Genomic DNA, 19,017 nt, shown 5'->3' with positions numbered 1-19,017 from the left:
TGTTTAAAGTATAAAAATATGAATACACATGCCATTCCGGACAGTTACTGATTATATACCTGACTGAACGCTTGCATATAAAATCGATGGATTCCTGAGGAAGAAGTCTTCACTGATTTTTCTCTTTTGACTATGTTTAACTAAATTTATTGTGTAAGGTGTATGTGTTCTCTGTCTGCCTCAAAATGTCTTCTGATTTCCTACCTATTCATAGCCGCATCACCATCTATATCCCTGCACCTATACTTTATACTTAAAATCTTATACAAAGGAATGCATATGAAGGATTTTAGTGTGATTAAGTCTCAGTAATCATGACTAAGCTTCAAACTTCATGACATTTGCAAAGTAGCTAATTATCTGGTGCTGAATAAGAACTGGTTTTCCACATGACAAAAAAAAAAAAAACAACACTGTCACAGCAAGGTAATTCAGAATTTATAAGGAATTCAGAATGGTATGACATGCCTTGTTTTAAAAGAAACAATCCTGAACCATGTTAGACAGACCATCAAAACCGATTACTGAACCAAGTAAAGTTATTTAATTCTGAAAACCTATCCAATCATGGATCAGTTGAAGTTCTAAATATAATTAAGAATTGAAAATCTCTTAAATTAGAGTGCAGAAATACTGCATGTTATGACAAACTGTATACTGTTTAGTTAAATTTTATTTTGTTTATTTTGGTATTTTAGTTGACATATAATAAACCTTCAGTTCTCTAGATTCCTGGAACTTTTAGGAAAAAAACTTTCTAGATAGCTAATGTTTCCCCATAGTAAGGATTTATTCCTCTTAACGATAAGCCTAACACTTATAAAGTACTTGTTAGGTGCCAGGACCTGTGTTGAACATTTTAAAAACACGATGTCACTTTATTCTCTCAATGGCACTACTAAGGAGATAGATCTCTTGCTATCTCCAATTTGTATGTGAGGAAACTGGGACCCAGAATGGTTACACAGTTTGTCCACAGTCCCATAGGGAATAAGAGGTAGAGCCAAGATAAACCCCAGGACCTCTGATTTATACCACTTATACTGATTAAAGCAACGACGTTTCTAATCTTTGTTTTCCATGGAGGAAGTATAAAATATATTATATAATGATTTGATTCTTTACCAGAGTGGAGTGAATATAATTTAAACATTTATTGATGTCTCAAGGTCACAACTACGAATATTTTTATTTGCTTTATGTACTTTGCAGTCCTGTGAACACTCAGAGTTTACTGAGGCATAGAAGACTGTGGTCCACAGTGGCCCCAGGCAAATGTAACTTGAACACGTGTATGTGTTATCATAGACCCTTGGGTCATTTTCCTATTCTCAGGCTGCCAATTGTGATGTTTAGTATACTCATTCTATGCACTTCTTTACTCCTTTCAAGTTTCAGATTTTCATCTCCTATGAGCTTTGAAACCAAATTACTCAGCATATTAAAACTATGTACCTAAAATAGGGTAGGCTCTGACTGCAGCCTCGGTGTTCCTGAAAGAGTAAAGGACTTCGCTATGAACTTGTGGCACACCGAGGGTATGTATCTGTAAGCCTATGTTCCTCACTTAGCAATTGGACCAAAGACATTTTCTGTAAAATTGTTTGGGGAAAAAATACAACTTTCTTTGAAAATATATTAGTCTACTATGACCAAATTTTATAAACTGGCATCCTCTTAGAGAACACAATAACTATTAAGCTAAGAGAAATGTAGCAATATGCAAGAGGCTGAGATGTATAATACAGTACAGTTGTTAGAAAATGTAAAGGTTCCACAAGGTTTACTTTCATACCTAGTGTAGTTTTAGAAAATTGTTTTGAACACACCCAAAACTTTTGGAGTAAGTAAAGAATATCTTCCGAGGATTCATAGAATATTTTCACTGACTTTTCCAGTCATAGAATCTACTGGATTATGAAGGCATTTTTTTTTTTCTGATCCTTACAGCCATCAAAGCAGCAGCACATAATCGTAGCCATGACTGACCAGTGAATGAATAATAGCAAATAAAATGTGATTACAAATTACTACCTTCAAGTCTTTATATCTTAGCATAGCTATTCCAAGATGGATAATTTCACTTGTAAATAACTTGATAATTTCCAAATAACTTTCACATTTTTACATCCTTAAAGTAATCCATTTCTTTTTAATTGAATTTGATTGCTAAATTTTGCTTTAAATTGGAAAGCTAATCTCACTAATCACAGTCACTGTTTAACCCTTCCCATTTATATTTTTCAGAGTATTTAGAAAGTGTATGTTTTTATTATTATTATTTATTATTATTATTATTATTATTATTATTATTTTGAGACAGAGTCTTGCTCTGTTACCCAGGCTGGAGTGCAGTGATGTGATCTTGGCTCACTGCAACCTCCGCCTCCAGGATTCAAGCAATTTTCCTGCCTCGGCCTCCCAAGTAGCTGGGATTACAGGTGCATGACACTACTCTCAGCTAATTTTTGTATTTTTAGTAGACATAGTGTTTCACCATGATTGCCAGGCTAGTCCTGAACTCCTGACCTCAAGTGATCTGCCTGCCTTGGCCTCCCAAAGTGCTAAGATTACAGGCATGAGCCACTGTGCCTGACCAAAAGGTGTATGCTTTATAAGAGTATTTATACCTTTAATAGAAATTAATGGCTATTTCTAGCCATCTTCCTTCTTCAGAAATTAAAACAGTTACCTTCTTATTACTTTCTTTTTGTAACTTTTTAAAAATAAAATGAAGGTGGAAAAAAAAGATAAACTTATTTGAGGCAAATTTGGTGTTAGCTAAATACAGCAGAATTTGTTTCATCATTTTCTTGTAAATTAACTATTCCAACTCATTTGCCCTGGCAGTCGCAATATTTAAAGATTTAGTCAACCAGCATGATCACTCAGCCAAATCTTTGGATTACGTCTTTATTTTATGAAGCTTAATTTTGAATAGATTTTATGGAAAATTATTTGTGTAGATAGAAGAGATGCTATACATCTCTGAAATAAACTTCAAATGACAGCGTAACAAATGTCCAGGTTTACATCCCCACTGTGTACCTACATTCAAGAAAGTTATCCATCTTTTCTTATTGCTTCATATTTTTTGCTATATATTGCTATAGTATATTTATTAATAAAGAAGCAAAAATATTGATCGATAAAATAATCATCATTATTCACATAAAAGCTGTGTTCAGATTTTGAACTAGGCTTCGAAAGAATTTAAAAAGAAGTGGAAGAAAACGAGAAATAAAAATAAATAAAAAATAAAAAATAAAAAAAATAAAAAGAAGTGGAAAGCACACTGCTCATCTTAGAAACATTACAAATTATAATGATAACAAAGCTTGATTTTTTAACTTAAAAAATTAGTTACTATATTTAGAACCATATTTACTAACCATATTTTAGCACTTTATTATACAGTTTTCTCTCCACTCTTACTCTTAGATATTATTCTAGATCTATATATGAGGAAGCTAAATTTATTCACACATATAAGGTATTATAATACAATGATACAAATAAAATCCAAATGTATAAAGTCAAGCCACACTGTCATTTTACACTAAGAAATCTTAATTCTTTTGTAGGAATTAGGATGGATACCAAGCCATGTACAACAAGCATAATCCCACCAACCCTGCTGGGTAAATCTCAGGTTTACTACTAGACTAGGAATGTACAGAAACTGTCTACCAATAGAGCTGACAATTCCTCTGCAATCATGATCCTCATCTGGAGTTTACAGCATGAGCCTGGCGACTAGCCAATATGAACAATGTTTAAATTTCTTTATGGCAGCTCAATGAGCCTTCAAGCATTCATCTGCTTTACCTACTGTGCTTAATAAAAAGCAAACCAATGCATTTTCTCATTTTCTTTTCATCACTAATAAGAGCAACCATCAACCATATGAAGGATGGAGTCAGCATTTCCTTTCAGCCTCCCTTTCCTGATAGTTCTGCACTGAAGCACTCATAGAACACCACAATGTCACGCGTCATCTTGCACAGATTTTGATTTATTGGGAACGTTAATAAGAGGAGTTTTTTAAAAATGAGAAAAAATAGATTTTAAAGCAGCGTACATCTTGTCATGAAAGCATAACAAGAATAAACAGTGAAAGCCCTTGGTAATTACTTCTGTTCTTAACCATCAATGTTTTTCAAGAGTTGTATTATATAAACGAAAGGGTTGCTTTAAATAAGCTTTTAGATTTTGTAAAGCTTAAAAGACTAAGAAATATTTAACAGCAACTCAAAAGTTTGTAATCTGTAACACCAATAACATTTTCAAAGGAAAACAGTTTCACACATAATCCTTGTATAAAACAACCAGGTCAGACACTTAAGAAATCTGTAACTTTAAGCCACATTCATTCACTTAACGAAGTGCAAAGATTCATCAGTATGTGTTACCACTTCAAGTTTTGGAAGTTATACATATTATATTGATTAATGTATTTTGTGTGCTGCCTCATTCTAAAAGCAATAAAAGAAGTTTAAGAATGTGTGCAGCAGTTCAATACCATCAGAAACTCATTTGATATTTTATTACAGCCTTCATTCTTCTCAATTTTTTAGAAACAAAGAATTTAATGTACATTTATAAGTACACATTTATTAAATATGTATATGTACTAAGTATATAGTGCTAAGTGCATATATGTATATGGACATGGATAACATGCACATATATACACATTTATACATACATATATTTTTATGTATACACACATATATTTTATGTATAATATATATTTATATAATACACATATTGTATTTTGTGTCTATACACATATACACACACAACTGTACATATACATCTATATATTTACATGCATCTATGTGTATATATATATATGTGTGTGTGTATAGGTATATACATACATATATGTATTTATGAGCTTTATAAAAACCCAGTGTCTGTAACAGAAATGCTAGCCAGGTCCAAAACTGATTCCCAATCTGCCACTTGGAGATCTGTCAAGCTAATAATGAAGCACATTGTGCAAGCATACACATTGGGCACATAGCAAGTGTCTTTCTGAGCCCTGGTTCTCCACTAGCCATCATCTCCTATCAATCATGTCCTCAGCAACAGCAGGAGCAATGGAAACAGAAGCAGAAGCAATTAGAGGTGTGGCTCAGTTCCACATGCCTAGAAAATAAAGGCCAGAGATGCCCTGTGAAAAGATTTGCGTGTTAGAGGCTTACCTAATTCTATATTAAAGAAAGAGGTGTTATACTAATTAATATGAAGTTTCTTGCTTTTTATATAACCACCGCCAATCTTTTTTTCTCAACTCTTATAACCAATTTCTCCAACCATCCCCTTGGCAGCAAGAACTTGCAAATTTTCTCAGTATGGTGACTTGCAGAAGCATTTCAGATGAAAATTATTAACATATTATATTATAAAAAGCATCAGGTTTCAGAGTCAGCCATACCTGAATTTACATTCTAGCATTGTGGCACTGCTCAGATTAGTAAATTTTCTTAGACCTGTTCTGATAAAATAATGCTAATAATATTTACCTCATAAGGCTTTTGTTGAGAATCAAATGGTATATTAATCACTGAGTACATACTAGGCAATGAATAAAGAATAATTTAAATGTATGTATGAGTTTTCATATTTGAGAAAGCATTCCCAGAATTCAAGATGGAACGGATTCCAATAAAATACATTTTAGAAGCTGAAGAGTAGATGAAAAAGGGTACGTAAAGAGGACAAATAAAATAGCGGGTTTAGTATTTAAAAGACATGTTGAGAGAGCGTATCTATGTATGTTTGTCAGATACAGGAAGACACGTAGTTTTCTGCTCTTCTATAGGGAATGCAAACAAGATACAATGACCATTACGTGAATCAATATCCAAAAGCAAAACCAAGTGAGTAGTTTAAGGAACACAATGACTCCCACCCTTGGAGTCAGAAGTAAATGTCTGATTGGTCCCAGAGAGAGGACACAGTGGAAAGTATTGAGTAACATCCTGAGAAGCATCCTTACAGTAAACATACTCTGCGCCTCAGGGACTATTTCTGGTAAAGCAGGCTGATGAGCTTCAGGTTCCCTTGACTCTCTATGCCAGGAAGCGTAGGAAACAGTGGTTCCACACAAGTGGTCTGTTCCACTTTCAAATTCCAGTTTTACCATTCAAATTCCAGTTGAACCACTTACTGATTGTGACCTTGGACAATTGCCTGATTTTTCTAAGTCTCCGGTTTTCTATCATGCAAAATGGAGACATGATTCCACCAACTTCATATGTTGTTGGGAGTATTGAATGAAGTGCCAAGCTCAGTTACATGCTAAAGGAAAGAAATGGCTATTTTTAAAAGAAACAGCTGATATCAAAGTGCCACTCTAATTGTCAAAGGACCAGTCCTAGAACTAAAGCATAGAAACTTTTATAGAAACACTATTAACACAATATGTCCTCAAATAGAACCACATCTACCTGTCATTTTTGTATTAGTTTCACGTTACAGAAAAAAAGGGAGTCAAATGTCAGATCTGATTTCATGTCAGCACGTCAGAATATCCTCAAAGGAAACTAACTCTGTAACAGCTGTCTGAATTGTTTGCATACGGAAACACCCTCAATCTCCAAATGCTTTATCTTTGATATCTCTTTTATTACTCCATTCACATTCTCAGTTCTTAGATTATGAAACTCTACCCGCTGAATGTCAGTCACTTTAACCAGCTCTTTGCAAGTAACTTTTTTTTTTCAGTTTTAAAATATCCATCTTCATGTCACTATTCCTGAAATCTTTCTTCTGTTTCCCAGAAAAAAAGCCATCTTAGTTTTGTTTTCCTTGCAGAAGTGTCACTTTCCAATCATCTAAGTAGTTAGTAAGACTTTATATGCCTTCAAAAATTCACTAATTTTAAAGAAAATCCCTGAATGAACGTGTCCTGAAGTACAATCACAAGATGTCAAGTACCAATTCAGGCTCTGCTAATGTGTTATTCGAACCTTTAGCCTTAATATACATATCTGTAAAGGACAGGGATTAAACTAGACCAGAGTTTCTCAACCCTCCCACTACATATTTATATCTTGGTCTGCATAACTCTTTGCTATAAACATTGCCCTGTGCATTGTAAGATATTTAGCAACATGTGTGGCATCTAAACAGGAGGTGCCAGTAAGTAACCCTTTCTTTCAGCTGTGAGAATCAAAAATATTTTTAACCATTGCCAAATGCCTCTTGGAGGCAGTATCACCTGGGTTAGGAACATTGGTGTAGACTCCAGAATTCTATGGGTAATACACTGGAAGGATCTGTATTAACATTTGGTTTCTTAATATTTCCACTAAAATCTAAGTTCCTTGAGGGCAGGAATATTCTTCTGTTTTGTTTAGTGCCACATTTCCAGTTGACATTTGGTATAGCAGACACTCATAAATTGTTGTTGGGGGCAGGGCGTGGAAGTGGAGGCTCACGCCTGTAATCCCAGCACTTTGGGAGGCTGAGGCAGGCAGATTACCTGAGGTCGGGAGTTCGAGACCAGCCTGACCAACATGGAGAAACCTCGTCTCTACTAAAAATACAAAATTATCTGAGCAGGATGGTGCATGCCTGTAATCCCAGCTACTCAGTAGGCTGAGGCAGGAGAATCGCTTGAACCCAGGAGGCTGCGGTGAGCGGAGATCGCGCCACTGCACTTCAGCCTGGGCAACAAGAACACAATTCCGCCTCAAAAAAAAAAAAAACAAACAAAAAAAAGTTGCTGAGAAAAAATGGGCAAATGATGAAATATTAAATAAACTCCATGGAGACTGAAACTTTAACTCTTTGATGACATTTTAGCAGCAGATAATGAGTCTCTAAACAACATTTGTCTTTCATGCTTACCAGACGTTTTTCCTTATGAATAGTATGCTTGCTTCCTTTTAAGATAGATTCAGTTCATATCTCCTTCAGAACCCAAGATACTTTATAGCAAGAATTGTATCCTTCTTCCCCGCAATTCAATACATTAATCAATTCTGTATGCCATAAAATATTTATGCATGATGATAGATTGAAATATTCTATATTCAATGTAGAAGCACGAGATAAACAGTAAATGAATCTAAATCTCTGAAATACAAATTTTCCTCTCCAATAACTATCAGAGAAGCAAAGATGTTCCTTTCCAATTATTTATATATTCAGATTCACTTCTCAGTTTCATAAAACTTTACATGTTCCTGGCGCACAAATAAATTCAGGTATTCCCTCACCTCATAGCATATGCTTTCTCTTTGTTGAAAGTTAGTCTTCATGTCAAAAAAGCTACAGCTGTTTTCAATTGCAGCATTTTCTTTTAACCTTTTGTGGCATTGTAACTGACCATTGAACAGATAATTCAGAAATATTTTACACTCAGGGTCTTTCTACATTTGAAGCCATTCTTGCTTTTTATTTGTTTATTTTTAATAATACAAAAAGTCTGTGGTGGATTGTGTGGAGTTAATGCCCTTCATGATCTCAATGACTTGCCTTTGGAATCCCTGGGGTCTCTTCGCACAGAATGAATCTGCGATTAGATATCCACGTTATGATTGTGTTTCTAAAGGGCAATTAACATGAATTTCAGAGATTTATAGAAATAGTGGCTTTAGAGTTGGGTTTTTTTTTGTTTGTTTTTGTTCTTGTTTGTTTGTTTGTTTGTTTAACGATCCTGGATTCTGTTCCTAGAAAAGGCATCTATAAGCGATTACAGAGTCATCTGCCAACAGGATGTTTTGCCCGCATCCTAGAAGATGAGAAGCTACAACCAAAGAGCATATATGCAGTTTTTCTAGTTATGTGATTATTTCCAAAAGGCTCTCTCTTTAAGAGCACTTTCATCAAATAGTATCAACACTTATACTTCTTTACAATTGCTCTCTATTAAACTTTAGTGCCAGCTGTCAGAGCTGTAATGTAAACCCTTATTAGCTCTCATAAGTTCTACTCTGGAACTAATAAGGGATTGTCAAAACTCTAAACACAGACAGAAGTGAAAGGGGTGGAGAAATCACAGGAAAAAAAGGTGGAAAGTGTTCAATGAATCTATGCTGACAAAGCAATCTTTGTGAAACTATTACCAGTATATTTCACAGAATCTAAGTCCATCAAGAGGGAAAAAAAGATCTAGTTCTCAGGTTATTTTGCATAGGGTTTTATTCCCCTTATGCTGGAAGAAGTTGACTAAAAAAAAAAATGAAACATTAGTTGGAAAAGTTAATGAAATATCAATAATCCTTCTTTGGAATCATTACATGTATTCTGAAAAAAATGGTTACATTGCATCTTAAAAGTTGGAAACACAGAAGCTTTTATAATATCTGAATAGTTAGAATAAAAAAGATAAGTTTGAACTGAATTGAATGTTCTTTACAAAAGCCATACATTATATAACATGTATGTTTTCACAGAAGTTGTTTCACAAAGTGGCACGCAGCAAATCAGAGCTAAGGAAGGTCATTCATATAAAACAGCTTAAATTAAAGAAAAGGAATTTCAAGACTTTCTTTAGGGTCCAACCAGCCTTGACAGTAAATTATGATGGCAGATTCACGAGCTATCTGACAAGATAATATTTATTAAGATGATAGAAGAACTATAATTTTTACTTATTCACAATAACCAATATCCCACCCTTCACAGACAAAAGAAACTTAGATATGTCTTTTGCTTGAACAATTTCAATCACTTTACAGATAAGTTTACATTTAATAGATATTTAGTGAGTTGTCTACAAAGCAATGTTCTGATCTTCCTTTGGAAAGGAAACTGAAAATGACATGATGGAAACAACCGCTTTCAAGTAAAATGAGAGCTACTTTTTTTCTGCAACTGAAATTATTTTCTGATGCCTTAGGTTCTCATAGTGAATACTGCCCTGGGAAGCTTAATCCATATATTACCATAGTCTCTCAAACAAATGAACTACTCAATGGACACATCATTTATGTTTCCCAAAGATTATACATTTGGCATATTGATATTACCTAAATTACCATTTGCACATTTGAAACACTAGACCCATCAAAGCATCTAAAAGCCCAAAGAACTTAGTGTAAGAATAATAATTTAATGAACAGAACTTGATACTATAAAGCAGATACCCCACAATCATTTGATAAGGAATGCCTGTGAGCTAAATTAGAGCTTTAGAAGTATGCTTTAATAATGACCTATAAAATCATCTTTTAGGTTGGATAAAGTAGAGTGAAATGCCTATTTAAAGAGAAAATGTGTTTTAAGATTTTTCCCTCTGGACAGAATTGGTGAGATTATATTACTAAAGTTAACCCAAATAAGGTAAAACAGTTCATATTTTACTAAAACACAGTAAGTCTTATTCAATTGTAATCCTATGTAAGAATGTTACTAACATTTATGGAACTTCATGTGATTTTTAAGGCCTGTTATAGTGGTTCATTGCTGATTATTTAACTCATTCTTATTTATTATGAGGTATTCAAATGCTGAGATATGAATTTGCTGTACTCCCTAAATTTAACCACAGTCATATTTCTCCTAAACATGTTTGCAATTAAATTGTGCCTGAGCGTCCAAAATAATCTGATTTGTAGTATATACAGAACAAAGAATTCACATTTCTATTTTCCTAAACATGTAAATCCATGGTTTAAATTTATATTGTTTTTATATAGACTCAAAAATGAGCTACAATATTTAAGAAGTCACAAACCAAATATATTCCCTTGCTTTCTCTCACTTTTCATATTAAAAAATAAGTTTTTACTTTAACTACCTTTTAGATAGTGCATTGACATAATTTGATCAAAGACTTCCAGTAATAATCACATAATAATTCATGTAAGCACATTTGACATATACTTCATACAACTTATACTGTTTCTCCGCTGCCTTTATACTATTTGGGCGATTCTTAAGTATACATAACAACTACATAAAGCAAAGTAAATACATAAGTTAGCTCTATCCAGAGTCAGGTAAAATGTTTCAACAGATTTTTTTTTCTTTTTCTTAGTTGCTTACTGATTTTTGATTCACATGATTCCTTCAAGGCGAGGTCATTATTTATTGGTATATCCTTTCCAACTATCTAACCTTGTCTTTTATATAAGGAATATAAGGGCACAAACAGTATGAACAAAACCTAGGCTGAACAGTTTTGAAATGTAGCATTTTAACTTTATTTTTGTATTGCTGTTGTTTGCTTATTTCCTACATCATACTTCCTTAAATCAAATCAGTTAAAACCTAAAAGTCTTTCTGAATATACAATATAAAAATGTACATTTGTAAACTCAAGACACTTTTGAAAAATCAATGGGAAAGATCCATACTATAAAAAAAAAACAGAGACTGAGTCCAGTACTAGATGGGAAAAATCAAGTGTCACTGCTGTTTGGAAGAAAAATAAAAGTTAACAATAAGATAATGGAGGGAATGTTACCCATGGTTTAATAGACTAGAGGTTTCATTGAACAACAACAAAAAACGTCTCTTTAGAAAAGCACAATCCTGTTTGGAAGAAGGTGGGCAATCAATGAATAAATAATGAATAAACAAATATATACATTACTCAAAGACACGTTTTCTCTCCTAAAATATGTCTAAGGTCTAAGGTAAGCTGTTGAATGGGTGATTTTGTCATATCTAAACGTTTTAAAATGTATTGAAACAAGGAAACAAGGAAGGTAACACATTCTCAGGGATTCTGATGACTGAAAATAATGACGTTCAAATACCTTAAGTCCAGTGCTGTATATTTTGCAATAGACTAAGCAATACATCGACTGGCCATTTTGAAGTCCATCCCTTTTGTGGATAAAGAAGCTAAGGCTCAAGATATTTAGCCACAAAATTAATAAGCTGCATTCCTGGGACTCTTAAGCCCAAGCCCTCAAACACTTTGTTAGTGACAAGAGCCTTTGGCTAAATAGAACAATTAAATGCAAACTGAAATTTGAGGACAAGTGCAGGGAAGTTTTTTGCATTATGCTAATGTACATAAATTGATGAGAAGACATAGAATCTTGTATAAATCAGGCTTGATAGCTATTATAAAGCTATAATGCATCTGTTCAACTTGTTAAAGTTATTTATCTTATTACTTAACAGTGCCATATTTTATATTTAAATAAATTCATTGGTTGGAAAAATCATGGATGTATAACTGTTAAAGGCAAAGAGGAAACAGCTGTCATTTTAACCTCAGGGAAAGGAAATTTTTCATAACTGAAGGTAAGGAACTCGATAATTATAGAGTAGTCTTTACAAGGTGAACCATGATTTAAGCACTAGATCAGTAAATTTAAGGGACAAAAAGGCCAAATATATTTCAGCATCTACAAAAATTGTTTAGACTGTTGCTTTATTACAGATATTAATCTAGAAACAATTGATTATTTTAAGGCAGAAAAAATAATATTCATCATAAACTCATAAAAGAAAAAAGTATCATCTTTGGTACCATAAAAATGAGACGGGCGGATCACGAGGTCAGGAGATCGAGACCATCCTGGCTAACACGGTGAAACCCCGTCTCTACTAAAAAATACAAAAAACTAGCCGGGTGAAGTGGCGGGCGCCTGTAGTCCCAGCTACTGGGGAGGCTGAGGCAGGAGAATGGCGTGAACCTGGGAGGCGGAGCTTGCAGTGAGCTGAGATCCGGCCACTGCACTCCAGTCCGGGCGACAGAGTGAGACTCCGCCTCAAAAAAAAAAAAAAAAGAAAGAAAAAAATATTTGTTATTCCTTTACTTCATCATCTATTCGTTATTTTAACAAGAAGTCAGATGAATCTATTATTGCCTGACTGTAACTGTATGTGACCTAATAATCAAATATGTTTATTTCAAATTAGATAAAATTAACATCTTTATTTGCAACGCATTCTGAAAGGCCTAGTGGAATCAAAGATAAATAACGTAAAGTCTATTCTCTGCAGGACCTCTATTCTAAGAATGGATAGTTGGCATAGAAATCTCCCGGTAATTACGCATCCTATAAGTATCTAATTGAGAACCAACTCAATTAGATTCTGTTACGTTCTAAGCAAGGTGTTTCTAAGAAAAGACATTCATGAGGTCTGCCCTTAAGGAACTTCCAGACAAAAAACAACGAGAAAGGAATGCTTCTGAATTCATTCACACTCATGAACACCTTGTAGGTCCAGAGGGTGCCTTCTGATTGTGCACACAGACTTAGTAGGTGCGAAGAATATACTAAGGTTTTCAATTTTCTCTAGCGCCTCTGTCAGAGCAAGCAGAGTCTTAAAATCATTCTGTTATTGAAACTTTGGCAGCTGTTTTAAGAGTTTCTGAATTAACAGAGAAATGAGTGGAGAGTAAGAACTGGTATCCTAAGTCATAAGTAAAACAAATATAATTCTGGATAGTCATCAAAAAGTCTAGGCGTCTTCATACATCACATCAAATACACGTTTCTATTTAGCTGCTAATGTAAAAGAAGAAGGGATAACGTTAGCATTCCACAATGAATGCACAGAGATAAAGCACAGAGCAACAAATTCTTCAGTGACATTAATAAGGTATTTGGTACACTAAGTCTAAACAAAGTTTGTATGAGAAGGAATATTTATAGTAACCTTCTGCTATCTGACTCAAATGTAATTAACTGACTATATAAAAAGCCATTAGCATTCTCATCTCTCCTCTCCAAACTAAACCAAAACAGATAACATAATTCATTAGCCAGGATTAAAAAGAGAGAAAAAAAAAGATCATGACGTTTCCTTGGTATTAATACAAAATTTTCCCACACTTCCAATCTTAAAAAGAGAAAATCAGTAAGAAGAGTTATGCTGGGATGTAAAAAATATGAAATGTCCAGATGAAATAATCAAGTAAAATATTACCAACGCTAGAAAGCAAATGCCAGATGATTCAATTTTAGTATGTCATTTTATAATTTTAATTTTTCAGTGTTGCCCTTTTAAAAGGAGGTTTATGAACATCCTCCCCAAAAAACAACCCAACCTGGCATTTGACCATGCTGTCAAAATCCAGCAAGTCTTCCCAGATCCCAGAAACATGGTCCAAGTAAGTTTTAAGTTACATACCAGGTAAATTAAATAAAATATATTACACCATCCTTCTCTTTCATCAAATATGAGAGATAACGTGTTTAAACAAAAGTCATATTTTCAAATAATATATTAGATGAATTTCTAGTAAACAGTATAACACATAATTTCTTACCTTCCTAATTTTTATACTACCCCTTATCTGTTTAAACTTGCATAGTTTTTTCTACATGCATTTCTATTTTACCAAACTTAGTGTAATAAGTACTCTCTACCTTCCTGCTGCTTTTTCCAGTTTGTTTGGAATGATTCTTGAATGATTCTTTAGCCACCAACGTTTCTTTCTACCCTCCTTTACTTTCTCTCTCTAAACAGCCATTGAAAGAGAAAAATTCACCATTTATTATTCTTAGCTTTCTTTCTTCCTATCCTCCCTAGTCAAAAAAAAAGGAGGAGGAGGAGGAGGAAAATCTGGCAACACAAAGCATCTTAATGCAGAAAAATCTTCATTTCTCATCACTCATCTCCTCCTATACCAATATTTCCTTCCCTATCAACAATAATAGCTTATTTTCTAGACGTTTAGAAATTAGTGTTAACTTAGTTCTGTTTCATAAATTAGTTTAAAAAAATCTATGTTCTTTCAGAGGTAGAGATAAAAACATTTTAGAACACACACACACACACACACACACACACACTCACACGTTTTTGGACCGTGAACTAAACTAAGCAATGACAGTGTTCATTATTCTGTTTCTAGTGTTCAATACAGTATTGGACACCTATTAAGGGCTCAAGAATTGTTGACTGTTTAAAGAAATGGTTCAAGGATACTTTTGACTACTTTTTCTTGTTTCAGGAAAACTGAACTGTTTTGAAAGTAAACATTATATACCAGAGCTTTTGTTTATACTTCTGAAATTGATAAATATGCTTTTTAAATATGAAACATTTTAATGAATATGTTTTTTCCTATCAAATGGAGATTGACACATTTTCATCTTTCAGTTCAATGAACTCTAACTGTGCCTATTATTTGTCTAGAGTGGAATATAAAATCTATAATATTTTATGACTAAAGTCAGAAAATGACCCAGTAATGAAGTTTAGATCCTTTTTAAGGTATCCCTGTGACACAAACTCAGAAGATAGTACTCTAATAGGATGCCTATGCATCTTGAAATTTTGATATAATGGTTCCATAAACAAATTAGAAATCTCACCTTCTGGAATGTGTAAGCTGTGTAAGGTAGCTAGCCCTTTCTTGCTACTCCAAATGTTTCCATGCAAAATAACAATAAAAGAGTTCAAAACTCTCAATGCAAAGGTTTCCCATTATAAATTAACATTTCCTACTATTTATCGTAAAATATTCAATCTTAATCTCCTCTTATCCTTCACTGTTAAGGCACATTGTATCATTGGCTGAAGACTTACTGGTCCGTCTCACATTAAAATCATTCATTTATGTGTCTGTCTTTCATGCTAGATAGTGAGCTCCCAGAAGGTAGATATGATTATTTATATTTCCCCTGTGTCTGGCACATTATTACTTTGTACTCATAGATGGTCAGAAATACTTATACAATTAATTTTGCATGTCTAAGATGCTTGACAAATCATATATCCAGTTTTATCAGATGCCACCCGAGCTAAGCTTAGTCTTCCTAAAATATGGTCTTTTGGCTAGTAATTCTACTTTCTTAAAAATCTAGAAATAATAAAGTTGGAAATAAACCAGTACAGATAACGGTTATATTTCTAGATCTTTAGCTACTTTGTGTTCACTTTTTGTGGCCATTCTCATCCTTCAAAATACAGTGCTCTAATTAAAGTGGAATGTGTGTCCTTTGCTTCCTAGTGTCAGTTACTCTTCACCGAATCACAGGGAAGCAGCATGGGTTGATGTGAAGACTCCAGCCTTTGGAGTCAGACTGCCTGGTTTCAGATCTCAATTCCAGTACTAACTTACTGAGGGAAATAAGGCCAGCTATTGAACCTATTAAAGCTTTATTTTCCATGATTTTAAAATAGAAAGAGTAATAGTATGTACTTGATAGGTTATTTTGAGGAATAAATGAGATAGCTCATGAACATTACTTAGCAAATCAGCACAGTGTTTGGCATCTAGTAAGTGACTAATTAATGAATGTTAACAAAAAATCTTTGAGTTCTTACTACAGTACTTACAATGAAGTAGGTGTGCATTGAATACATCTTAAATGGGCAACTTTTTAATTCCTTCTGGAGTAAGCTTTCATGATTTTATTTAAAATAGATCTCACAAATACCACATAACATAAACAAATACCTCACTGATAAAATTCAATTCAAAGTGGAATATAAAGGCTATTGCAACTTTTCTTCACTCATGTGTACAAGCAAATAGTAGATAGTATGTTGTTTTAATTGTATAACTTTCAAAACCATTTTTGGAAGAGTATTCTGATGGTGTTTTCCAAGGATCTAAAAAGCATGGAGAAGTATGAAGCCAGAATGAACCATTTACTCTCATTTAAAATGTCTTCTTTTTTGTAAACCATGTCTATAGTCAAAAGCAAAATATTATGTTCTGTTCAGATTTAAAGAGAACAATTTATATACAAAGTAGGCTGATTTATTCCACATGCACTTGAGAAAAGTGACTGATTATAAGACCAGGAGTAGAACACCAGACTTGACAGAGTGTAACAGTAAGCAAAGGCATTAAAATGGACAAAATTTCAAGGACAATATACTTAACTTCTCCTATGTATTTATTCATTTAAATTTTGAGTAACAATTTTAGTGTGTTCTTCAGCATAAAACCTTGCCTAATGCTAAGTAAATTTTGGGATTAAGTGAAATTATATGATATAGCATAGCTGATATACATAATTTTATATAAAATGATCTTTTAATTGATTCCACTTAAAATATAAAGTGATTTTAATAAATACTAACTTGATTAAAGAGTTCTTGTTCTGTGATGTTATATTAATATCAATATGCATTTAAGCCTAAAGGATGATACAAATAATCTTTTGAGCACTAAAATGAGCCAAATCATGGTGCAAAAGACACTTAAAAATCATGCCTGTATACATTAAACCCTGAGGCATCAGCTCTGGATTTTTAAATCAAATAATCTTCTAAAAGCACTAATCTCTTATAAGTAAACATGTATTTGACACCCAGATGTCAGTGAAGAAAAGACTGTACTTTATAGCAATGAAGTAAATATTGCTATGAGCTAGATAAGCACCAGCATAAATAACCATCACAGTATCTAATTCTGTTAGAATCAGGTTAGCTGAGTGCTAAAGATTTCTCAACTTTCTACATAAAAGAGATAGAAAGTTTTTCTTTCAAGTGGTCTAGAATAGGATTACCTTAGTTATTAAACAGCAGAACAACTTAAATATAGCATATATAACACCTCATGTAGGGTGCAGGCCAGCACTGCATAATCAAATACATTAATATTTCTACAGCAAAGCATGAATTACCACATCAAATGGAATTAATTTTAGTCCATAAATAAACTATGGTCCGTTTGAGGCATGTTTTCCTGCCAAATGAGTTGCGACTGAGTGCATTTTATTTAATGACACTATGATAAACTCACAGGTGAGAGATATCACTCAAAGAAAAATAGAGAAGGCTCTTACCTTGGCACAAAAAACCTCTTTCTTCATAGCCAGCATTGCAGGAACACTTGCCAATGGGTACAAGCCATTCACCTTCTGTACTGCAGTACATCCTTGGAGGATCTTCCTCCTTAGAATTGTTGACACAAGACCCTCTAACCTCCACCAGGGACTGGGAGTCCATGGGTACCGTGTCTGGAAACATAGCCAGATTCTTCACTGTAAATGGGCACTTTTTGAAGTATACTCTCACAGACACCAAGGCAACACAAGCACCAACATCTTGAAATGCCAAATAAAATCCCTTCTTGTTGACAGGACCTACTTCTCTAATCTCAGTGTTGAGCTTAAGAATACGGTCCCCAAGATCCATCTGAGTGAAACTTTCATCAGCTGCAATGGTGTCAATCTTTGTAAACTGATGCTCTCGAAATTTCACCCCATGATCATCATCAGACTCCATGTAGTACAGGTTGAATGTCTCTTTGCAAGTCCCTAAAACCAATGGAATGCTATTGCAGTCTCGTAGAGTGAACTTGAGCTCCACATAAATCTTCTGAGCTGAGTTCCTGGGGACCCAGTTTGTTCTCAGCCAATTGTTTTGACTATGATCCATGACATTGCACACCTGGTAAGTCCTGATAGGTGTATAATGTTCATCCACACCGCTGATCTCTTCCCACTGAAGAATCAAAGAGAAACAGAGAGTGAGGCACAATTAATGATAATAATAAATATAAGATAAGGGTGTCAGAGCATCACTATATAATAAGTCATCATTTACTCATTAAAAAAAATTCTTGTTTTTGGTTTTTTATTTGTAAGGTTCTCTGAGTTAATGGACACAAAGTAATTTATAATTTGAATGAACACATTTCAATTGCATTGAGGTTTGTTGAATATTCAGGAAAAAGTCACTTAGCAGTTAATAGAGCCTAATCAAACATTCCAGGATCAAAAGCTCAAATCAGTTGTCTCCCATGACACTATGATATGATTTTCTCATATGTTTTTGGGTGTTTTTCTTTGTTTAAAAAAGAAAAAGATAATAATACTGTCTAAAATTCATGCTTATTAATCTTTTCCCATTTGTGTCCGGTTTTTGGTAAAATTGATATAAGGTAAAATAAAGTGAATATAAATTATGTTTTTACTATATATCATCATGCATGACTTTTTCAATGTACTATCATTTCAATGGACATGTATTGGGGAACTATGAAAGAAAATTTGAAGTAAAAATATAAATGTTCCTCACCCCCTGGCCTCTGCCAAATATAAAATCAAGTTATATGTGACAAACAGAAGACATGGCAAACATTTGATTCTTAAAGCCTTTTACACCCACATGGGACTTTTTCTT

General features: G+C 33.7%; 1 protein-coding gene across 3 annotated transcripts in view; it reads right to left on the bottom strand.

Moving 5' to 3' along the window:
• EPHA3 (EPH receptor A3) overlaps window positions 1-19,017 on the bottom strand; it is a 364,805-nt gene that overhangs the window by 239,835 nt on the left and 105,953 nt on the right. For all 3 annotated transcript variants that reach the window (XM_011927599.1, XM_011927601.1, XM_011927600.1), the window contains exon 3: window positions 17,676-18,336. In XM_011927599.1, coding sequence (XP_011782989.1) covers window positions 17,676-18,336 — 661 coding nt within the window. The remainder of the gene's footprint in view (window positions 1-17,675; window positions 18,337-19,017) is intronic.

The sequence above is a fragment of the Colobus angolensis genome, unplaced genomic scaffold (genome assembly GCF_000951035.1).
Source record: "Colobus angolensis palliatus isolate OR3802 unplaced genomic scaffold, Cang.pa_1.0 Scaffold73, whole genome shotgun sequence".
NCBI classification, from domain to species: domain Eukaryota; kingdom Metazoa; phylum Chordata; class Mammalia; order Primates; family Cercopithecidae; genus Colobus; species Colobus angolensis.
This window is presented reverse-complemented; position numbering and strand designations above follow the sequence as displayed.